The sequence below is a fragment of the Aquarana catesbeiana genome, linkage group LG10, assembly GCF_042186555.1.
Source record: "Aquarana catesbeiana isolate 2022-GZ linkage group LG10, ASM4218655v1, whole genome shotgun sequence".
Taxonomy (NCBI): Eukaryota; Metazoa; Chordata; class Amphibia; order Anura; family Ranidae; genus Aquarana; species Aquarana catesbeiana.
In genome coordinates this window covers 28,951,038-28,976,676 of record NC_133333.1, presented here as the reverse complement: position 1 = coordinate 28,976,676, position 25,639 = coordinate 28,951,038, and the positions used below count along the sequence as shown (strand labels likewise).

General features: G+C 43.6%; 1 protein-coding gene across 1 annotated transcript; it reads right to left on the bottom strand.

Moving 5' to 3' along the window:
• Positions 1-587: 587 nt before the first annotated feature.
• LOC141110512 (chemerin-like receptor 1) lies at positions 588-16,504 on the bottom strand. The gene is made up of 2 exons (XM_073601894.1): positions 16,431-16,504; positions 588-2,773 (listed from the first exon to the last, which is right to left on the bottom strand). The coding sequence occupies exons 1-2, from the start codon at positions 16,502-16,504 to the stop codon at positions 1,657-1,659; spliced, it is 1,191 nt and encodes a 396-aa protein (XP_073457995.1). The 3' UTR covers positions 588-1,656.
• Between the last annotated feature and the right edge of the window lie 9,135 nt (positions 16,505-25,639).

Below are 25,639 nucleotides of genomic sequence, written 5' to 3'. Positions count from 1 at the left end.
GAACTGGCTCCATAGAGAGCCGGTCACATTATGCTGCAATGCGAATTGGATGCGGGGAAACCCTCATCCAATTTGCATAGGTGTGAACCCAGCCTAAAAGAGTCCCTGTTGCTAGACCACACATTTCAACAAAACCTCCCTATAAGAATATACATGCATTTAACATATGTTATGCATTTTATTTACCTGTAAAATCCTCCCTTGTGTAGAAGTCCAAAAGCCATGATACTGCTGCCGGATGCCGCCATCTTGAATGTGATGTCAGCAGTCCCAGCAGACTTAAGTGACAGTCTATAGTATTCTCATTCACTCCTCTCCTGACTGCAGCATAAAAGGTTATGTAGGGAGGAGAGGGGAGGGACAGAGGAGCTGGACCAGCACAGAGAGTAATTAGGCACTCCCAGAGGAGGAGAGGGCAATGACATGCAAATAACAGATTACTAGCCTTTTTAGAACGAGGTCACCAATGGCATCCTCTGTATTTGTCTATGTACAGATTAGGTGAATATGGAATGCAGTTTGTAGCATCTTATTACAGTAATTCAAACTAAAAAGAAGGAATCTTAGTTTATTAAATATATATCTGTGATAACTTTATTTATTTTAAAGCTGAAATACGGCTAGACATAAAAGACACAAATTAATGCAATTCTGTGTTTAATAATACATCATTACTTTTTTTTTTTAACTCAAGCACCTAAAACCTGATTTGGCATCAGCATCTTGCAATCCATTATATAGCAGAGCTCAGACTGAAATTTGGAGATACAATACGAGGAGCTGATCCGTTGTGCTCATGTGCTCACAAGGAACATAGTGATAGGTGGAGAGAGCAGAGTGACTCATCAGTTTACTGCTGCTCTGTTCACTGTCCAGTCACAAGGTTGGGTAGGGACAAGACCTCTAATGCCCTGTACATACGATCGGACATTCCGACAACAAAATCCATCGGATTGTCTTGCATACACACGGTCGCACAAAGTTGGTTGGAAATTCCGAACGTCAAGAACGTGGTGACGTACAACACGTACAACGAGCCGAGAAAAATGAAGTTCAATAGCCAGTGCTGCTCTTCTGCTTGATTCTGAGCATGCGTGGCACTTTGTGCGTCGGAATTGTCTACACATGACCGGAATTTACGCAAACAAATTTTGTTGTCGGAAAATTTTAGATCCAGCTCTCAAACTTTGTGTGTCTGAAATTCCGATGGAAAAAGTCCGATGGAGCCTACACACGGTTGGAATTTCCGACAAAAGGCTCCGATCGCACATTTTCCGTTGGAAAGTCCGACCGTGTGTACAGAGCATAAGTCTGCTCCCTTATAAGTATGTTATCTGTTTGTCTGGATTCAGCTCCTAACATCTTCTCTTAGAAATTAGCATGCATAAAAGTATGTATTGGTCGTTGTAATCTCAGTTGCTTGTTGGCTGTTTTTAATTATGGTCGCATGGTAGTAAATGGTAGTTCTGGAATTCCGAAATAGGATATGATCTTCTTCAGCAATTGGCAGTTTCAGTATTTAACAAACGTCATAAAAATCTCTGCTGGAGATAACAAAGCCTTGGGAACAATAATATAGCACAAACATATCCTAAAAAACACCTCAAAGCAAAAGGTCACCAATAATATGTATTGTTCCATAAATGTAGTCCCGTCTCACACCAGCTGGGAATTTGACGTTGATTTGGTATTGCTCTTGGAGTCTATTTGGGCAGATTCCTCAGAGAAAGCTTTCTCAAATATTAACCGGAGGGAGCTCTGGAATTTCTGTTTGAAATCTCGACCCATAAAGACGTAAAGAATGGGGTTGATACAACTGTTTATAAAAACCAAACTGGAGGTAATAGGTATTCCAACAAAAGTTATGAATTGAAGATTCTCATCTTTACCATAATTTGCAGACAACTCCAAAAAGGAGAAGACGTGGTAGGGAAACCAGCAGACAAAGAATGACAAGATAACAGCTAGGACAACTTTGAAAGGCTTGCTCGATGTGGTCATGTGATTTCTTTGGATACGCAAAAGAATTACTGAATAGCATGAGATGATTATGGTGAAAGGAATAAAAAAGCTGGCGATAAATCGAGCGATTACTGTAGCCTTGTGCCTTTCATTGGCAACTTTTTCATCCTCGTGAAAATTATTATAGCAAACAACATGATCTTTTTCAGCATCGTTTATATCTCGGAATATAAAATAAGGTAAACTGAAAATAAATGCTAGAATCCATACTGCCACAGCTACAAAAGAGGCCAACTTCGGAGTTCGGTGATTCTGACACCAAACAGGAAACACAACGGAGATGAATCGATCAATGCTGATCACGGTGAGCAGGAAGATGCTGGTGTACAGATTGATGAATAGAATAGTGCTATTCAGCTTGCACATGAATTTTCCAAAAGGCCAGTTATAGTCAAGAGAGGCATAGGTAATGCTCAACGGCAGGAAAAACGTGAAGATAAAATCAGCTATGGCTAAATTAAGGAACCACACGACATTGACAGTCCGTTTCATTACAAAGGCGGTAAAATAGATGACCAGACCATTCCCCGTGGTCCCTAGTAGGAAAGCCAAGGAATAGACCACCAGGGAGAACACACGAAGATGGAATGCTATACGTTGCAGTCTTTCTTCCTCTTCTGAATAGACATAAGGGGTAGATTCATTGTAAGTCCAGGGGATTGTGGTCTCTTCTTTAAGAGTAGCATTAGAGACTGGATAGACCATTGTAAAATTCTTCATTTTCCCAGGATAGATTTGAGGCCAAAAAATTCTGTAAAAAAAATATATATATATATAGAAGCTCAAAATTCAGTCTTATTATTGTTATGTACAAGAATAAAATAAAAAATATATTCTATGGTCTACTTGATAAAAGACTGCAAACTTTTGAAAAACTTATCCTAAAATGTATGTAAAGCCAAAACCTTTTAAAGTTTTAGATAGAGTAGAGGAGGCTTAGAATACTGTATATAAGGTTTTCATTGCTGTCTGTGTCCCCACTGGAGATTTTTCCCTTCTCTGGTGGCCATGTCCCCGTGGCTGAATGTGCCTGGGAATCCTAAATTTTGAGTTGGCACCAAAAAAGGAATAGGGAGGGAATCTTCCAGTGGAGACACTTTTTCCAATGATGACTGCCCACGAGGCAATTTTCCATCTCACTGATTTCACTTGAAGTCTACAGGACAAGAAATGAAGATAAATTTGGGGCACAGATGAGAAAAAAAAAGAAACTGTCATGGGTAGAAATCAGTGATCTCCAAACTGAATGCAGCCCTTTGCTTGCCTTTATCCAGCCCTCGGGGCACCAGTCCTCCCACTGACACCAGCAATGGGGCGCTATTCCTCCCAATGACACCAACAATGGGGAACTTTTCCTCCCAATGACACCAACGATGGGGTACTATTCCTTCAATACCAATGACAGGGCACAGTCTCACTCCTACTGACCAAAGGTGGCATGTCTTTTTTTTTGTTTTAATCCCACTGACCACAAAATCAGAGGCACTGTTTACTCCCACTGATGTTGGGGCATTTGCTACTCCTGGGGGCCCCCCTAATCCTTATTTCAGCCAAAAACTACCAAAAAAGCTTTAGATTAGATGCATATTATGCAGAAGTATAAATATATCCTTTATATGACTCCTCCAGCAAAAAGCTAACCCCATAAAGGCATGGTTTAACGAGTATGGTGTGAAGGAATTCAAGTTTCCTGACATTAAAAGGTTAGTTCACCTTTATGGAAGAAATCAAAAAAGGTAAATTAACAACAGACAACCTCCCCAACCCCCGGTCCCCCTATTATTCCCTCTATGGTTGCTTTGCTGTCAGCTCCCTCACCGCCGCTCCAGTGGTCCAGGGAGTCCCCACTCTTTTTTTCTGTAAAGGTGAACTAACAGTTTAACCCTACTGAAAACCTTTGGGATGAGTTGGTCAGTCAGGTCTTCTCAACCAACATCAGTACCTGATCTCATTAATTCCTACAGACATACTACAATGTAACATGAAAAGCATTTCCAGAAAAGAGTAAGCTGTTAAAGCTGCAAATGGAGGGTGGGTATTATCTTTATATTAAGGACTATGGTTTTGGAATGGGAAGTCCAACAAGCTCATATAGTTGTGTTGGCCATGTGTTCACAATCATTTGGCTATATAAAGTATGAGTCAATGGGATTGATTTACTAACTAAAGAAATAAAGGCTGATCACTTTGCAAAGAGAACGTTGGTGAACAAGGTGAACCTGCATTTACACTGAACACCCAATCATGTGCAAGAGAGATTAAATGATGATTGGGAAAGCAAAGTGACCATAGTATAGCTTATTTACCCATGTTAACTTTTCCAAGTGAACAGCTACTACTTCTTTAATAAATCAACCCAAAATGTGTGAATATATATATATCAGGTAAAATTAGTATTGAACATGTCACCATTTTTCTAGGTGCTATTGACATGAAATTTTCGCCACATGTTGGTAACAAACCATGCAATCCATACATACAAAGACACCAAAATAAATAAGTTCAGAAATTAATTTATGTTGAATAAAATCGAATGGCACAGGAAAAAAGTTTTGAACACGCTAACTGAAATGTATTTAATACTTCGTACAAAATCCTTTATTGGTAATGACAGCTTCGAGATGCCTCCTGTATGGAGAAACTAGTTGCACGCGTTGCTCAGGTGTGATTTTGGTCCATTCTTCCACACAAACAGTCTCCAAATCTTGAAGGTTCCATGGGCCTCTTCTATGAACTCTGATCTTTAGTTCTTTCCATGGATTTTCTATTGGAGTCAAGTCAGGTGATTGGCTGGGCAATTCTAGCAGCTTTATTTTCTTTCTATGAAACTAATTGAAAGTGTACTTGGCTTTGTGTTTGGGATCATTGTCTTGCTGAGATGTCCACCCTCGTTTCATCTTCATCATCCTGTTAGATGGCAGCAGATTTTTATCAAGAATGTCTTGGTACCTTTTCACATTCATCCTTCCTTCAATGATATGAAGTTTGCCAGTACCGTATGCTGAAAAGCAGCCCCACTCCATAATGTTCCCATCTCCAAACTTCACTGTTGGTATTAGTGTGTTTTTGGGGTGATGAGCCATTTGACCTCCAAATATGATGTGTATTATGGCATCCAAAGAGTTCAATTTTGATCTCATCTGACCAGACTATATTCTCCCAGTATTTCACAGGCTTGTTTATATGTTGTGCAGCAAATTTTAAACGAGCTTCAACATACTTTTTCTTCAGCAATGGAGTCTTGCGTGGTGAGCGTGCATACAGGCCATGACGACTGAGTGCATTACTTATTGTTTTCTTTGAAACAATTGTATCTGCTAATCCCAGGTCTTTCTGAAGCTCTCCACAAGTGGCCCTTGGCTCTTGACAACTCATCTATAATTCTTTTACCTTCTCTGTCAGAAATCTTACTAGAGCACCTGGTCATGGTTGGTTTATGGTGAAATTATGTTCCTTCCATATCTGGATTATGGCCCCAACAGTGCTCACTGAAACATTGAGAAGTTTAGAAATCCTTCTGTAACCAATGCCACCAGTATGTTTGGCCACAATAAGGTTGCAAAGATTTTGAGAGAGCTCTTTGCTTTTACCCATCATTAGTTGTTTCTTGTGTGACACCTTGGTAATGAGATGAGACACCTTTTTAAAGGCCATCAGTTGAGACAGAACCAGTTGGTATTAATTTGCACCGACAAGGGGAAGGATTGCTTTCTAATTACTGATAGATTTCAGATGGTGTCTTGGCTTTCCATGCCTTTTTGCACCTCCCTTTTTTCATGTGTTCAATACCTTTTCCCTGTTTCATTCCATTTTATTACATATAACTTAATTTCTGAACTTATTTGTTTTGGTTTCTTTTTATGTATGGATTGCATGGGTTGTTACCAACATGTGATGAAAATGTAATGTCAATAGCACTTTAGAAATATATTTACTTAAAAAAAAATGGTGACGTGTTCAATACTTATGTTACCCGCTATATACCATATTTATAGGCATATAACACGCACTTTTTTCCCCTTAAAATCAGGGGAAAATCGTCGGCGCGTGTTATAGGTTGACCCCCGACAATTTTGTTCTGATCGGAGCGATCGCGGCTATTGTTGTGATCGCCGCCGGCATACACAGCCGTGTGTAAATTCAAATATGGCGCCGAGACTGCAGGGACTCGTCGGAGCCGAGATACACATACCCGAGTATCTTCGGCAATTCTCGGCGCTGCTCACAGTCACGCCCAGTCCCGCCATTGGACCTGTGTTATGTCCATCATAGGGCGGGACTGTGAGCGGCGCTGAGAAAAGCCGAGGATACTCGGGTATGTGTATCTCAGCTCCAACGAGTCCCTGCAGTCTCGGCGCCATACTTGAATTTACACACTGCTGTGTATGTCGGCGGCGATCGCGGCAATCACACAAGGCTGCACTGAGGCAAAGCTGCACTGACATGGCTGCAGATGGACACCGATAACGCTGCATTGATGGGCATTTTAATGTAAGTTTTTCTTCCTTAAACTTTACTCCTAAAAGTGTTTTTCCTTAAAATTCCCTCCTAAACTTGGGGTGCGTGTTATACGCCGATAAATACGGTATATATTGATTATAATGGTACCTGACATTTTGTTGTAATGCAGTTTTGTTGCTCATTGCATTTGTTAATTTATATATTTATTTAAAACAGAACTTTACCCATAACAACTTGACAAGAAAATAAAAATAAGGTTCTTTAGCAAGGAACATACATTCAACATGAATAATGATGCTACCAAAATTAGTGTGTGCTGTAAATTGCCCCTGAGCAGCAGTAAATCTTTAGGCTTCCAACAGATCGGCCTCCAGTGGTTCTGATTTTTGGCACAGTGAAGTTTGATCAGATGCTTTGGAGGTCAGAGGCGACATCTGGGGTCTAATAGACCCTAGATTTATCCATAAATATGATCTGTCATGCTTATTGTTATCACAAGGGATGTTGACCATTCCTTGTGATAGCAATAAAATTGATAAAAAAAAAAATAAAAGGACAATGTAAAAAAGTTTTTAATACAACAAAAAAGAAAAAGAAAAAAATTTAAAAATGCCCCGCCCCCCCATGCTCATGTGCAAATGCGAATGCAAACGTAAGTCCTACATGCATATGTAAACGGTGATCACACCGCACATGTGAGGCATCACCAGAAATGAGAGTGAGAGCAATCATTCTAGCACCAGATGTTCTGTGTAACTCTAAACTGGTAACCTGTAAAGGTTTTTAAAGCGTCACCTATAGAGATTTTTATGTACTGTAGTTTGGTGCCGTTCCACGGGCATATGCAATTGTAAAGTGTGAAATGTTAGGTATCTATTTACTTGACACAATATCATGTTTTATATTTTACCAATAACTTGGGTATTATATTGTGTTTGTGTGCACAAAAATGCATTAAAATGTATCGTTTCCAAGAAAGTTGCATTTGAAAAACCTCTGCGCAAATACTGTGTGACAATAAAAAAATTGCAATACCCACCATTTTATTCTTTAGGGCCTCTACTAAAAAGAAAAATAATGTTTGGGGGTTCTAAGCAATTTTCTAGCAAAAATACATATTTTTATAGACAGTATCTCACAAAATTGAGTACACCCCTCACATTTTTGTAAATATTTTATTCTATCTTTTCATGTGACAACACTGAAGAAATGACACTTTGCTACAATGTAAAGTAGTGAGTGTACAGCTTGTATAACAGTGTAAATTTGCTGTCCCCTCAAAATAACTCAACACACAGCCATTAATGTCTAAACTGCTGGCAACAAAAGTGAGTACACCCCTAAGTGAAAATGTCCAAATTGAGTCCAAAGTGGCAATATATTGTGTGGCCACCATTATTTTCCAGCACTGCCTTAACCCTCTTGGGCATGGAGGTCACCAGAGCTTCATGGGTGGCCACTGGAGTCCTCTTCCACTCTTCCACTCCTCCGTGACAACATCACGGACCTGGTGGATGTTAGAGACCTTGTGCTCCTCCACCTTCCGTTTGAGGATGCCCCACAGATGTTCAATAGGGTTTAGGTCTGGAGACATGGCTGGCCAGTCCATCACCTTTACCCTCAGCTTCTTTAGCAAGACAGTAGTCGTCTTGGAGGTGTGTTTGGGGTCGTTATCATGTTGGAATACTGCCCTGTGGCCCAGTCTACGAAGGAAGGGGTTCATGCTCTGCTTCATTATGTCACAGTACATTTTCGCAGTTCAATGATCTGTAGCTCCCCAGTGCCGGCAGCACTCATGCAGCCCCAGACCAAGACACTCCCACCACCATGCTTGACTGTAGGCAAGACGCACTTGTCTTTGTACTCCTCACCTGGTTGCTGCCACACACGCTTGACACCATCTGAAACAAATATGTTTATATTGGTCTCATCAGACCACAGGGCATGGTTCCAGTAATCAATGTCCTTAGGAAGACGGAATTACGAAACGTGTCAGAGAATGACCATGCGACCAACCAGCTGGAGACAGACAGCATCATCCCGGGACTCATCGAGGTGGGCAGGCGTTCTGAGCTCCGACCAGTGATGAGCTGATGCGGTGCATGTCTAGCTGTTTTTATATTTATACTTTGTAAGCACATTTGCTTAAGGGGGGTTTTCCGGTGGGTTTATTTAAATAAACAATTTTACACTATGGAGAGCCTCCCCTTCTATTTTTCTACATGATATTACATGATCTTGACTGAGGAGGACTGAGGGATTCTGGTGGTGGAGGAGCCGATCTGAAGGAGAAAGGAGATGACAGGCTTGGCTTTGTCTTACCTCTGGTAAGCTCACATCCATAGGGGTTTTTCACGCGGTGATGTGATGGTTTAGTTACCCATGGATATGTGCACCCCAGAAGAAATACATCCCTGGATTGTAATTATTGTCTGCCTTATGCAATGAGCTGTTCTCATTAAATCTTTGAGTTTATGCAGTAGATACAATCAGTGTCCATACACTTTTGCTGGTATCTTATGAACTATTGATTTGGGACTATTGGTTCCCCTTTTAACTGCATTGGACTTTTTTGTTTTATGATTAACAATTTTATGTCTACTCTCACCCACTTGGGAGTTTAGTGATATTACATTTATCAGCCTCGGATCACCTGAGAATTGAAATAGCGCTGCCAATGCTTTCTTCAAATGCCCCGTACACACGGTCGGATTTTCCGTCGGAAAATGTGTGATAGGACCTTGTTGTCGGAAATTCCGACCGTGTGTAGGCTCCATCACACATTTTTCATTTGATTTTCCGACACACAAAGTTTGAGAGCAGGCTATAAAATTTTCCAACAACAAAATCCGTTGTCGGAAATTCCGATCATGTGTACACAAATCCGACGCACAAAGTGCCACGCATGCTCAGAATAAATAAAGAGATAAAAGCTATTGGCCACTGCCCCGTTTATAGTCCCGACGTACGTGTTTTACGTCACCGCGTTCAGAAAGATCGGATTTTCCGACAACTTTGTGTGACCGTGTGTATGCAAGACAAGTTTGAGCCAACATCCGTCGGAAAAAATCCATGGATTTTGTTGTCGGAATGTCCGATCAATGTCCGACCGTTTGTACGGGGCATTAGAAGAGAGTATATTTTGCTTTATTATTGTGTTTTTATTTTATAACAGCAGCTTGTATTTTGTCTTTGTTTAAGTGGATTCATTTCCATTTTGTCTTTAGCATTTCGTGAGCGCTTGGACCAGTGCTGCTTAGCAACTCTGGTATTTGCTTCTTTTATTAATCAATGTCCTTAGTCTGCTTGTCTTCAGCAAACTGTTTGCAGGCTTCCTTGTGCATCATCTTTAGAAGAGGCTTCCTTCTGGGACCACAGCCATGCAGACCAATTTGATGCAGTGTGCAGCGTATGGTCTGAGCACCGACAGGCTGACCCCCCACCCCTTCAACCTCTGCAGCAATGCTGGCAGCACTCATACGTCTATTTCCCAAAGACAACCTCTGGATATGACGCTGAGCATGTGCACTCAACTTCTTTGGTCGACCATGGCGAGGCCTGTTCTGAGTAGAACCTGTTCTTTTAAACCGCTGTATGATCTTGGCCACCGTGCTTCAGCTCAGTTTCAGGGTCTTGGCAATCTTCCTTTAGCCTAAGCCATCTTTATGTAGAACGACAATTCTTTTTTCAGATCCTCAGAGAGTTCTTTGCCATGAGATGCCATGTTTAAATTCCAGTGACCAGTATGAAAGAGTGAGAGTGATAACACCAAATTTAACACACCTGCTCCCCCTTCACACCTGAGACCTTCTAACACTAACGAGTCACGTGACACTGGGAAGGGAAAATGGCTAATTGGGCCCAATTTAGAGATTTTCACTTAGGGGTGTACTCACTTTTGTTGCCAGCGGTTTAAACATTAATGGCTGTGTGTTGAGTTATTTGGAGGGGACAGCAAATTTACACTGTTATACAAGCTGTACACTCACTACTTTACATTGTAGCAAAGTGTCATTTCTTCAGTGTTGTCACATGAAAAGATATAATAAAATATTTGCAAAAATGTGAGGGGTGTACTCAATTTTGTGAGATACTGTATATGTGAGAATTGTCAGAATTGGCCTGGGAGTGAAGTGGTTAAACAATATAGGCACTTATTTTAATATTATGTAACAGGGAATCAATATATGAAGAAAGGCATAAAATGAATATCATAAAAGAAACAGCACCATGAGATACTGTATATCCTGAGGGGTTATTTGGGAAGCATTGGAAGCCAATGTCCCCAGGTTTTTTGTAATTTAGTGAAAGTGTTTAGTGCCAAGCGCCAGAGCTTTTTCATATTCAAAGGTTAAGTTGAGGTACATGGTGAGTTCAGAGATGTTAGAAGCATGGGTTGTGTGTAATGCCCCGTACACACGGTCGGATTTTCCGATGGAAAATGTCCGATCGGAGCGTGTTGTCGGAAATTCCGACCGTGTGTGGGCTCCATTGGACATTTTCCATCGGATTTTCCGACACACAAAGTTGGACAGCAGGAGATAAAATTTTCCGACAACAAAATCCGTTGTCGGAAATTCCGATCGTGTGTACACAAATCCGACGGACAAAGTGCCACGCATGCTCAGAATAAATAAAGAGATGAAAGCTATTGGCCACTGCCCCGTTTATAGTCCCGACGTACGTGTTTTACGTCACCGCGTTTAAAACGATCGGATTTTCCTACAACTTTGTGTGATCGTGTGTATGCAAGACAAGTTTGAGCCAACATCCGTAGGAAAAAATCCTAGGATTTTGTTGTCGGAATGTCCGAACAAAGTCCGACCGTGTGTACGGGGCATTAGAGTCTGGTTATCAGAGTTTTGGCAGCTAATAAAATGAGCACAGTGATGGTGTGGAATTCCTTGGGGATGCATTCTGTACCCAGACATAATAAAGCCAATTCTGGGTCAGTTTCAGAAGAAAACCTGTAACTTGAGAAATTAACTGAAAAACCTTGTGCCAATAGCTTGTTAAGCATTTGCATGACCATAGGATATTAAAAAGGGTGCCAGTTTGGCCACAATCCTCCCAACAGAAGGTGGAAATATTGGGGGAGAACTTTGTCATGAGGCTGGGGGTCATATACCATCTGGAGAGAATTTTCTGTGACGTTTCCCAGTGGTTGATACGGTGGGTTGTTTGTTGAGGGTAGGCGATGGCTTTAAATCATTGTTCCTCAAGAAATGATTGACGTAGTTCCCAAAGGCGCATTGGGGGTGTTTTGCAAAAGGTCATTTTATTCTGCAAGCTAGAGTAGAACAGGGAAATGTCCTTGCTTCTATGCTTGTTATTAACTAAAAACTGCCACACGGCAGAAGGGACGGATGAGGTAGACTTATGCCCTGTACACACGACCGGTTTTGCCATCGGAATAAACTCCGAAGGTTTCTCCGACGGAATTCCATTTAAGCGATCTTGCCTAAACACGGTCAAGCTAAAGTCCGACCAAAGTCCAACCATTCAGAACGCGGTGACGTACAACCAGGGCAGCCATTGGGCCCCTTACACAGCTTTAGGCCTGCCCCCCCCCCCCCCAAGCCTGACCACCAACTTTCCCCAGAGCTTGCTCACGGGCCATCCCACCTGTACGCCCCCCTCACACCTGTATATATATGTCACCCCACACACACACACCTGTATATATGTCAGCCACCCCCACACACATACCTGTATTTATGTCAGCCCCCCCCCCCCCCCACATACACACAGTGCTGTGTTTTGGCCTAGGCCGAACAAGGGACCTCACACAACCAACTCGGGGACCCCGCACAGCCACCAGAGACCCCGCATAGCCACAAGGGATCCCACACAGCCACCAGGGACCCCACAGAGCCACCAGGGACCCAGGACCCCGCACAGCTACCAGGGACCAAGGACCCCGCACAGCCACCAGGGCCCCCACACAGCCACCAGGGCCCCCGCACAGCCACCAGGGACCCTGCACAGCCACCCGGGACCCCGCACAGCGACCACACACAGCCACCAGGGCCCCCGCACAGCCACCAGGGACCTTGAACAGCCACCAGGGACCCGGGACAGGGACCACACACAACCACCAGGGACCCCGCACAGGGACCACACACAACCACCAGGAACCCCGCACAGCCACCCGGGACCCCGCACAGCCACCTGGGCCCCCGCACAGGGACCCCACACAACCACCAGGGACCCCATACAGCCACCAGGGACCCCGCACAGCCACCCGGGACCCCACACAAGGACCTCACACAACAAACCAGGGACCCCGCACAGCCACCCAGGACCCCGCACAGCCACCCGGGACCCCGCACAGGGACCCCACACAACCACAGGGGGCCCCGCACAGGGACCCCCACACAACCACAAGGGACCCTGCACAGCCACCAGGGACCTCGTACAGCCACCAGGGACCCCGCACAGCCACCAGGAACCCTGCACAGCCACCAGGGACCCCGCACAACCACCAGGGACCTGGAACCCCACACAGCCACCAGGGACCCCACACAGCCACCAGGGACCCCACACAGCCACCAGGGACCCTGCACAGCCACTAGGGACCTCGCACAGCCACCAGGGACCTCGCACAGCCACAGGGGACCTCGCACAGCCACCAGGGACCCCACACAGCCACCAGGGACCCCGCACAGCCACCAGGAACCCTGCACAGCCACCAGGGACCCTGCACAACCACCAGGGACCTGGAACCCCGCACAACCACCAGGGACCCCACACAGCCATCAGGGACCTCACACAGCCACCCGGGACCCCGCACAGCCACCCGGGACCCCGCACAGGGACCCCACACAACCACAGGGGGCCCTGCACAGGGACCCCGCACACAACCACAAGGGACCCTGCACAGCCACCAGGGACCTCGCACAGCCACCAGGGACCCTGCACAACCACCAGGAACCCCGCACAATCACCAGGGACCTGGGACCCCGGACAACCACCAGGGACCCCACACAGCCACCAGGGACCCCACACAGCCACCAGGGACCCTGCACAGCCACCAGGGACCTCGCACAGCCACCAGAGACCCTGCACAATAACCAAGAACCCCGCACAACCACCAGGGACCCGAGACCCCGCACAACCACCAGGGACCATGCACAGCCACCAGGGACCTCGCACAACCACCAGGCACCCGGTAATGCACAACACGGCTTCCCTCCACCCACCTGTCCTGTCTTCTTCTGGCCCGGGCGGGCCCCTCGGGCCCCGGGGGCCCCTTACACTTGTGACGGCTGTACCCCCCTGATGGCGGCCCTGCGTACAACAATTATGACGGGACTAGAAAAAGGAAGTTCAATAGCCAGTAGCCAATAGCTTCCATCTCGTACTTGCTTCAGAGCATGCGTCGTTTTTGGTACGTCGGAACAACATACAGATGATCGGTTTTCCCGATAGTAATTGGCTCCATCGGAAATATTTAGAATATGTTCTATTTCTAGGTCCGTCAGAATTTTTCGAAAAAAAAAAAAAAAAGGCCGATGAGGCATACACACGATTGGAATAGACGATGAAAAGCTTCTGTCGGACTTTTTCTGTCGGACATTCCGCTCGTGTGTGCGCGGCTTTAGAGTGTTGTTTTAGGAATGCTGCAGTCCGTATGTAGTTGAAGATATCCCTAGAATATGAAATTTAGATTGTATGTCTTTAAAGGGTAAGGGTTGGGAGTTGGCTAATAGATACTCTACACATTGGATTCCTGCCATCCTCCACCCCTTCGTGGAGAGGTAGGGGATGTGGAACTCAAGTGTAGATATTGGGATGTGGGCCAAGATAAGAGTTGCTAAGTATTGATGTTGTCAAGCTTCCACCTAATGGAGCCTATTTGTAAACAAGGGGTTTTAGGAGACTAGTAAAGAGGATGATGAAAAGCTTTTTTTTTTTTTTTTTTTTTGTGGTTTGTGGAGCAATGTGTCAGTTTCCAAAATCCTACCACACAATGTTGTCCTAGACCTAGAGTATATTGAAATACCAAGAGCAAGAAATGTTTCCTAATCCATGTTTGTATGTTGATCGTTACACCACATTATGACACAGTGGACAGTTTATACATTTTATTCCTCTTGAAATTAGGCATTGGTTTAATGGATAAAGTCAGGATTAATATTACACTGATGATCAGTCAAAAAGATCTCCCTTTATGTTGGTGATAAATGAAATAAAACCCTTACATTGGACAACAAACGTTAAAAAAAACATCTCTTTTACATTAATGGCCATCAATAAATGTCTCAATTATACTGGATATCAGTAAAAATGACTCACTTTTAAAGCTGGGACTGGTCCAGTGATAGGTAGTGGGGGCTGTTTTGGGGTACTAGAGTAACTCACACACCCCAATTAGCCTCCATTGTACCATTGAGGGACCTCACAGGCAAAACAAATCTGAAAACAAAAGTTTGCATCATCCTGCGTGTTAGATGAACGTATGCAGGTCCAAATGGGTGGATGAATCTGCTGAAAAGTAGTTGGTCCTTCCTAAAGTGCTTCTAAAGGCAGAAGGTTTTGCATTGTATGCATTAGAATAAAAAACCTTCTAGGTGCGTATACCCCCCAGCCCCCCCCCCCCCCTTATACTTACCTGAGCCCCATCTCAATCCAGAGATTTGCATGAAAGCAACGTCTCTCCCTTTCCTCATTGGCTCACACAGCAGCGGGCACCATTGGCTCCTGCTGCTATCAATCAAAGCCAGTGAGCAAATGAGGAGAGAGGGGGCGGGGCCGAGCCACGCCCTGTGTGCAAATAGACAATATCCATTTACAGGCTTGCTGTAAATGACTCCCACTCTGTGGGGGGAGGAACCAGAACCATTGACAGGGGACCCAAAAAGAAGAGGTTCAGGGCTGCTCTGTGCAAAACTATTACGCAGAGCAGGTAAGTATAACATATTTGTTTTTTGTTTTTTTTTATACTTTATATTCCAACCTTTAGAATCACTTTAAGCTCAGGTTAACAGAGCGGAGGCACCACTGACAGCCAAGATTTCAACAAGGGTCAGTCACTTTACTGAAAGCATATCTAAAGCCAAAACTAGTTTTAGGTTAGTATTAAATAGAGACAGGAAATCTGTACAAAGTAAGACAAAATCCTCTGTTGGATAGCTGTCACTGGAAAAGGGTATGCCCATTGGTCAATGGGGTTGATTTACTAAAACTGGAGAGTACAAAATCTGGTCCAGCTGTACATGGAAACCAATCAGCTTCTAACTCTAAGCTTGTTCTATTAAGCTTTAACAAAAAGAAAAAAAACCTGAAAGCTGATTGGTTTCTATCACCAGATTTTGCTCTCTCTTTTTAGTAAATCGACCCCAATGTCTTCTCTGGTCCTCTGTAGGTAACTGTAAAAATGTGGATTTCCCGACATGGTCTGTTCGAATGACAATGATCACCAGGAGAAGGTGAATCTCCCAAACAGTGACACAGATAGCAATAAATACTCAACAGGAATTTCAACATTTCCCCACACTTTACAAAACTTAAAAAAACATTTTGACTTCAGATATACTTTAAAAAGCTAAACGTGCCCATTACAACCCGAGTCCTCTGTCTAGAGCCCCAAACACATGGGCTGCTATGGAGGTGGCTATGCTCACAAATCACCTATTCACTGCTTTGCCTGATTAACAAATCGGGGTTGCTTTACTAAAACCGGAGAGTGCAAAATCTGTTGCAGTTGTGCATGGTAACCAATCAGCTTCCAGGTTTTTTTTTTTTCAAAGCTTAATTGAACAAGCTGAAGTTAGAAGCTGATTGGCTACCATGCACAGCTCCAACAGATTTTGCACTGTCCAGTTTTAGTAAATCCACCCCACTGAGCCATGTGCCACTAATAACTATTCTTTTGAGAACCTCCATGCAAATTTTTTTTACATAAAACTATAAATATACTGTTTATATGTGTATCGGTTACTTACTTGAACTTTTCTAGTCCTGATGTTCCTCTCTGAATTCCTCTATGAATGTCCTTGCTTCTGCTGTTGAGCCACATTTATATATGCAGATGGGTTTGACATCACTTGTTAGGTAAGTTCCTGTAACATCCTCTTTTAGATATTTTCTTCACTGATGTAGAATGATCGGTAGTGAAGCCTCATCGATGTCACTTGGTGCATTGCCCCGTAGGTGAGAAACCTACATGTACATTTAATTCAAAGAATCAGCAATTGGTGAAAATTGCTTGTAAGGAGGACACCTTTGAGAGGTCCTAGTAGATGATAGGCTCAGCAATGCCATACAATGCCAAGCTGCTACAAGCAAAGCCAGCAGAATATAGGGATGCATCAAAAAGGGGATTCACTTCAGAGATAAAAGATCAATTCTCCCACTCTACAAGACTCTGGTTCGGCTGCATCTTGAGCATGCCATCCAGTTCTAGGCCCCAGTCCTCAAGAAGGGATGTGCTGGAACTGGAGAGAGTCCAGAGAAGGGCAACAAAGCTAATAAGGGACTGGAGGACCTCAGTTATGGGGAAAGACTACAGGCATTGAACATATTCTCTCTGGAGAGGATTGAGGGGGGATATGATAGCGATGTACAAATACCGTACTGGTGACCCTAACATAGGGAAAAAACATTTCAGTGCAAGGGAAATTTAAAATGACATGCGGCCATTCATTGAATTTGGAAGAGAAGCGTTTTAACCTTAAACTGCGTAGAGGGTTCTTTACTGTCAGAGCGGTAAGGATGTGGAATTCTCTTCCACAGGCAGTGGTATGAGTGGATTTAAAAAAAAAACTATTAGATGGGCATCTTGGTGATCACAACATACAGGGATATGGGATTTACTTATCATAAACACACACACACTGCAGGCTGAACTGGATGGACTGGTGTATTTATTCAACCTTTCCGACTCTGTAACTATGAAGGGATCATTCCACTATAAATCATTCTAAGTGGACAAGCTAATCATTTGTGCTGGATTCTATGCAGTAGGAGCAACTGTCCAAGTGTTGTACCATTGGGGGACATTTGTTGATCTCTATGGTCCAGGCTAGTGATAGGGAACCTTGGCACCGCATATTTCTGGAACTACATTTCCCATGATGCTCATGCACTCTGCAGTGTAGTTGAGCATCATGGGAAATATAGTTCCAAAACATCTGGGGTGCCAAGATTCGCCATCACCGGTCTAGAGGCAATGACCAAAATATGGGCATTTCCTTTTTCCTCCATATAAGAAAGACTCCTCTTTTAATTGGGACTATATAGGCACAGACTGGAAAAGTGATATCAGTAAAAAAAAATATATAGTTTATTTGTACAAAACTTTTAAAAAAGTCATACTAGAGTACATATTTGAGGCGGCAAATGGTATACAAAATCATATCTGAGGTATAGACAGGCAAATATGAAAATACTCCTTAATCACTATGCGAAAGACACTATGCGAGGATTCTTCTTCAGAGGTGTCAAACTGTAGCAGAGAAAACTGCCTAAAATGTAAATACAATATGAATACATTATCAAAATTTGTATATTATGACATCAAAAACATTCAACATCTGAAAGTGATCAAATAAATGGAAAACACACCCATTAATATGAAGTAAATAAAGAGCAGGTGCCACTGTGTTTAAAACCAGGAAATGCTACTGATGCCATCGCCATGAAGTCACTCTCCGCCAGAGGGAGCAGATGCAACAGTGGCCAAGCTACTGAAATCTTTCATTGGGGTGATGACATGAAAAACAATGGGAAAGAAGCATATCAGAGTGCTGATATGTGTATGACTCTGACAGTAGTATGTGCCCGGATTAGGCAAAGCTTTCATTGCTTCAGCCAATCAGGTCTTCCAATGCGCTGTGCGGCGGCGCAGTGCATTGTGGTCATTCGGTGGGCCGAACAAACAGTTAAACGCCTCGACAATTTGGGTGTTCGTCGTGCTCTCATGCTCAGGCCGAACCGTTCGCCCAACTCTAATTGTAACATAACCTCATTAAAAATTGTAAGGTCTATGACGTTTGACCTAAAGATACACGTTAAAGAGCTACGACTGTCAATAAAAAAGCAAAATTGTTAAAGCGGTACTCACTGATTTTTTAATCTTAGCCCCCACTTCCATTTCTGTATTAAAAATAGATAGTTGACCAAGCAATACAAATAGTTGACCAAGCAATACTCACCTTCTCCATGCTCCAGTGCCGTCTCCAACTTCCTCCATCAACAGGTCTGTTCAGGGTGGAATAATTACCGGCATCATTCAACTCGCTACCCATGGGCCCAGTCTGCCAAGGACCTGCCCCCTGGGGGTGCATCATAGTGCCGCTTGGGATCCTGTCATGGTTTAGCGTGCAGTTTCCGGCTTGTGAAATTCTTACCTTCTGCAGTGGTTCTGTTGGACCTGGAGTTCTGCGCACATGTGCTGCTGGTTTCTGAATTTACTTATGGGCATCACCTGCTTTTTTTCCACTCCCTGGTCCACCTCCCAGTCGGCTTCTCTATATATAGACATGCTCAGTGCAGCTTGTGTTACCTGAGCATCTTCCTAGTTTCTCTATGCTCCTGCTTTCCCGTGTATTACTTTTTCTGTGTCTGATTTCCCATGTACTGACCCTGGCTTTGTCTGCCATGTTTGTCTACCTGCTCCGTGCCATGACCTGGGCTCATATCCCAGATCCTTTTCTGTGTCCTGCCATCTGTACTCTGCACGCACAAGTGATCTCCACATCTTCAGATGGGCGTACCTAGGGGATGATACCTGGTTCCAGCCTGCGGCAAGTCCAGGTGCGGACTGTGCCGAGGAGCAGAGGGGCAATTGCCCCCCCCCCTCCCCGGGCCACTCTGATGCCCCGTAAGAAGGCCACACCACTTCCACCGTAGACATGCCTAAAGGCTTCCTGGTGAAGAGGAGCAAAAAGTCCCTTCCTGTATCCTACCGAGTGCAAGATAAGGACGAAGACAGAGCACAGGCTGCCCCCCCCCCCAGGGGCATTGATGGTGTACATCATGTCCAAGAAGAGGCAGGCTCCTACAACCCCCCTCCCCCCAGGGGCTCTCCTCCATTTTAGTTTCAGGTACACTTTAACTTTCAGGTGACACTGTACTACTCTGGGGGGGGGGTAGTTCAGGGAGTTTTTTTACACTATTGTTGCTTATAACAGTGATGATTACTGTTAAAAGCAATAGTGCATCTGGCCCGTGCATCTGGCCTGGGCTTTGAGGATGTGGATTAATAGGATGTGGATTAAATAATGTTGGCCATCAGACAGTGAACATCTAGTGATGGAAGAAACAGGGTAGCTCTGAAATTGAATATTTTTTTTATATCTGTCAATGAATTATTCACTTTATTATTTTTGATAGGAAAATATCATGTTAATATCCAAAAACCTTAGAAAATACTATACATTGGGGTTGATTTGCTAAAACTGGAGAGTGCAAAATCTGGTGCAGATGTGCATGGTAGCCAATCAACTTCTAGCTTCAGCTTGTTCAATTAAGCTTTGACAAAAACCTGGAAGCTGATTGGTTTCTATGCAGAGCTGCACCAGATTTTGCACTCTCCAGTTTGAGTAAATCAATGCCTAGGCGATTTCCATTGATATCGGCGTCATCTATCCCAGGAGTTTTTGGGGAGCCTAATGAAATCTTGTGGTATTTGAATACGACATTGAATACGGCACCGCGTGGTGTCATTACTGCACAGGCGCGAGATCGGGAGGTGCATGCTGGGTAGCCAGCTGCACCGAATCATGCAAAAAGACACAAGCGGACTTCAGATGCCCACATCATAGATGGCCACCTGCCAGTTTCCGAGATCAGGGACATTTTTAAAGATTTAAATCTAACCAGCATGAATACTGTTCTAACAGTACTCTATGTTAAATGTGCAAGTAATAACAGTCACAGGGGAGCTTTTTTAATAAATTTATTATGGGGACTAGAGCTCCACTTTAAAAACTGTATCAGACTTTTTCTTTGTTAGTACTGGTATTATTTGTATGCAGGTTGATGAGAGAAAACATGACACTGGTAATTTTATTTTTCCCTTTCTGACTTTGGTGTGGATGATAATCGATCACAGGTATGAAAATAGTAGGAAACGTTCTCGACCTGGTCAAGAGGGCAGCTGTACATTGACCAATGAAAGGGACAGATGGAGTCAAATGGTCTGATACAGTTTACAACTACAAAGTTTGAGTGCAATATTGTGTTAGAGTTGGGCTTTGACTGTGAGGAAGTGGTTTTATCAAAGGCAGTGGCTGATGTATTGCTTAAGAGTTCTGTTATAAATAAACAGTAGACTACGTCAAAACACATCCCAAAAGTTACAGATAACCAACAAAGTGTCTAACGTTTGATTAAAATTTGGTTGAAAGATTGCTGAAAGACCTACAGCCATGTTCACAGAGTGTTATCTGCCCAAGAACAATGAGTGGCCAAATATGGCCAAAATGCGGACACTTGACCATCCAATTATATGTAGCAAGGTCCTGTACCTCCAAAGGCCTAATGGTGACCTCCGGAGTCAGGGATAGCTGACATCCCTCTTTGTAGAGTGGGTTACAAGGCATTGTGGGTGTGATGAAAGAAGGAGTGATGGGCGCCAGACACTTTTTGAATGCAAAAGAGATTAATTGTCTCTTAACAGAACTGTGGGAGAGCGGGTTAGGGCCAGAACAACCTTAAAGTGGATGTAAACCCAATGTCATCCTTTCTAAACTACTGCCATAGGGGTTATCTATAAGGATATACATGCCTCCTGGATGTATCTTTACCTGTCAAATGTCTCCCCTCTGTCTGTTATGAGACCCGAAAAAACTGCATATTCTGTGGGCGGGTCTGTTGTCTGGAGCTCGATGGGTGGAGTTGTGATGTCAGTAGACTCCCCGCCCCCCTCTACACTTCCCTTGTCAATATGCATCTTCTCCTGTGTATTTCTAACACTGAACTTCTGCTATGATCTCTAACATCCAGCGAAAAGACAGGAAAGTAACCACATGACTTCAGCATGCCAAATCATGCTGAGGTGCGGAACAGCCAATCCTTGCAGAGCTGCTGAAGAAAGGAGTGGGAGGGAATTAAAAAATAATGCATGTCTTAGGCCAGTGCACGAGATATGTAAATCACCTGTCCTTCACAGCAAGGGGGAGGATTTGACAAAGTTTTTCTCAGTTTGTCAAGATTTATCTCACTGAACAATAAAAGAGGATTGATCAGAGATGGATTAACTCTGTGTGGCAAGACTGGGCTCAAATGATAGGAAATCTTATACAGGCATACCCCACTTTTAAGTACACAATGGGGTTTATTTACTAAAGCTGGAAAGTGCAAAATCAGGCTCACTTCTGCATAGAAACCAATGATCTTCTAACCCCAGCTTGTTCAATTAAGCTTTGGTAATAAAACCTGGAAGCTCATTGGTTTCTACGCAGAAGTGAGCCTGATTTTGCACTTTCCAGCTTTAGTAAATAAACCCCATTGTGTACTTAAAAGTGGGGTATGCCTGTACGCTACAGTATGATATAAAAAAAAAAATTTCGGGTTTACATCCACTTTAAGTAGATGCAATGATAATTGGCAGACTCCAAGACTTCTTTAGGTAGACAGCTATACAGTGGAAGGCCTCCACTTCTGTATAGGGAGGACCGCGTTCGGAATGGAGATATCACATGCGTCTTTTACGTCACTACGTTCCGAATTGTTGGCCAACATTTGTGTGGCCGTGTGTATGCAAGACAAGCTGGAGCCAACATCCTTCGAACAAAAATCCACAGTTTTGATGTTGGAAAGTCCGATCGTGTGTACGGGGCATAATAAAGTTAGAGAATATGCCTAAGGTGAGAGAATTTATAGGGAATGAGATAGTGTTGAGAATTAGTTAGGTATTGACTAAGGGAGGGCTCAGGTTTAGGGTGATCTTGTGAGAAGAGAAAGAGGAGGAGGAACACAAAAAAAGGGGAATTAAGTTTACCGGAGGTAGATTTATGCCGCGTACACACGACCAGTTTTGCCGTCGGAATAAACTCCAAAAGTTTTTCCGACAGAACTCCGATGGAATTCCATTCAAGCGGTCTTGCCTACACACGGTCAACCCAAAGTCTGACCAAAGTCCAACCGTCCAGAACGCGGTGATGTACAACACTTACGACGGGACTAGAAAAAGGAAGTTCAATAGCCAATAGCTTCCGTCTCGTACTTGCTTCACAGCATGCGTTGTTTTTGGTCCGTTGGAACAGCATACAGACGATCAGTTTTCCCGATAGGAATTGGTTCCGTCAGAAATATTTAGAACATGTTCCCTTTCTAGGTCCGTCAGAATTTTCGAAAAGAGAGGTCCAATGAGGCATACACACGATTGGAATAGACGATGAAAAGCTTTCGTCTGACTTTTTTGGTCGGACTTTCCGCTCGTCTGTACGTGGCTTTAGACCTGCTAGTCTACCATAGTTGTTGTAGTGATTTTTCCATTCTTGTGTCTTCCACCCCTAAAGAGGAGTGAGCAGAAAGAGAGGGATTGTTACTGAGTATTAACAAGAAGAAAAAAAAATCCTGTGTGTTCAGAGGGGATTCAAAGAAATTCACCCTCTGAGTGGGCTCGAGGTCTAATAAAATCCGCTGTTTTCTCTAAATCTAGCACTATGCAGCAGCAAGCTAAAGTCAGTATATGTAGAGTAAAGGATATATGTATGTATAAATGTGCTTGGGAAGGGGTTACCTCAAGACTGATACTAATATACCTTTAGTGCATTGCTGAGAGGGGTATTGTTATTTGCAATTAAAAGTTGTATTAATTATTTACAGGGTTATATAAATGTAAGTTAAATTCCCTAAGATAGGTATATATATGGTATTAATGAGGTTTGAGTGATTTGTTAAATGTATCTTTATGTCATTTAAACTTTAACCAGAAGGGGGATCCAGTGTATAAGAGGAATGATAGTAAATGCAAAAGATAAAGTTAAAGACCAATTGTATAATAGATATTGATCCATATGATTTTTTGTGCTAATCTGAATAGAGATAACTCAGTTATTTTTACCTTTTAAACTTACTTATACACCATATTTATCGGTGTATAACACGCACATTCATTTTAAGAGGGAAGTTTCAGGGGAAAAAAACTTAGATTTTAAATAAGGAATTTTGAAGCAAAATAAGAGTCAGTGCTCATCTGCAGCCTCACCATTGCCATCAATGCAGCCTGATCAATGCCCATCTGCAGCCTCACAAGTGCCATCAATGCAGCCTCATCAGTCAACATCAATGCAGCCTCATCATTGCCATCAATGCAGCAGCCTCGCCATTGCCATCAATGCAGCAGCCTCACCATTGCCATCAATGCTGCAGCCTCCCCATTGCCATTAATGCAGCAGCCTCACCATTGCCATCAGTGCAGCAGCCTCACCATTGCTATCAATGCAGCCTGATCAATGCCCATCTTCAGCCTCACAAGTGCCATCAATGCAGCCTCATCAGTCCACATCAATGCAGCCTCGCCATTGCCATCAATACAGCAGCCTCACCATTGCCATCAATGCAGCCTGATCAATGCCCATCTTCAGCCTCACAAGTGCCATCAATGCAGCCTCATCAGTCCACATCAATGCAGCCTCACCTTTGCGATCAATGCAGCAGCCTCACCATTCCCATCAGTGCAGCTTGATCAATGCCCATTTGCAGCCTAGAGGGGACAGGGAGGGGGGCGGGACGAGCGCCGACAGATTACATACAGTGAGAATCTCCTATCATAGACAGAACAGTGGTCCAGTGGTAGTCCAGGAGACGGGACTTTCTATTACAGAGTAAACAGAAGATTCTCACTGTATGTAATCTGACGGCGCTCGTTCCGCCCCCCTCCCTGTCCCCTCCGAGGCAGCTAAATTTGAAGTATCGGCGTATAACACGCACACAATATTTGCACCCGATTTTCATGGTGCAAAAGTGCGTGTTATACTCCAATAAATACAGTAATTGTTATTAACCTGAACTGTTAAATTATCTACAATAGTAAACAGTAAATGTGAGGAGAATTTTGGTGATCATAATAGGTGTATATTCTTTTAGAATATCATATATAACACATTGATTACTCGGAAAACTTTCTGGCAATCCAGTATACTGTGGGTAGAAGTATGAGGGAGTTTAGTTGTTTGGAAGGTTAGTTTAATACAGCTTACACTATCACCTGTTCAGATTGATTTTTGACCTACCATTGCAGTTCTCACATTTTATCAAATGTGATAAACAGCCTATCCTATGGTATTGATAGATAAACAACATTCTTTGTAAAATCCTAAAACAAATAAAAAATAAAATCTTAACGTTTTGTAGCCTAGAAATGGGCTTGTATTGATTAGGCCTCAGAGTCTTTGACAGCCCTTGTGCATATTACGTTTATGTCATCCTCTTATGAATACTATGTGTTTCTTTGCGTTTTTTCCCATCATTCATCTGTGGGACAATATTCAGTTCCTATGATCCAAGATTGAAACTAGTATACTAAGTATATATTGAACTTGCGCTATATATTTTAAGGATCTCCATGCCAAAATTAAAAAAAAAATGGTGTGGGGGTCCCCCCCAAAATCCATACCAGCCCCCCCCCAGGTTTGGTATGGATTTTAAGGGGAACCCCACTCCAAATTATTTAAAAAATGGCGTGGGAGTCCCCCCAAAATCCATACCAGACCCTTATCTGAGCATGCAATCTGGCAGGCCGCAGTAAAAGGGGGGGAATGAGAGTGCCCCCCCTTCCTGAACTGTACCAGGCCACATGCCCTTAAGTGTGGCCTGGTACCCCCACCCCAAAGCACCTTGTCCCCATGTTGACGGGGACAAGGGCCTCAACCACCGGGCAAGGGTTGTGGGGGTCAGTGGGCAGTGGACTTATCAGAATCTGGAAGCCCCCTGCTAACACAGGGGCCCCCAGATCCCACCCCCCCATGTGAATGAGTATGGGATACATTGTACCCCATACCCATTCACCAAAAAAGTGTCAAAAAAGTAAAAATGACAGCAGACAGTTTTTGACAGTTCCTTTATTTAAAAAAATAAATAAAAATAACGGCACTGACGGTCCCGATAAAAAAAAAAAGTGAAAACTCCGCCTCCATGGGAGGCCTCCCGCCCGACTGCAGCCTTTTGGCAGTGACAGCTGTTATATAGCCAAGGGCGGGGC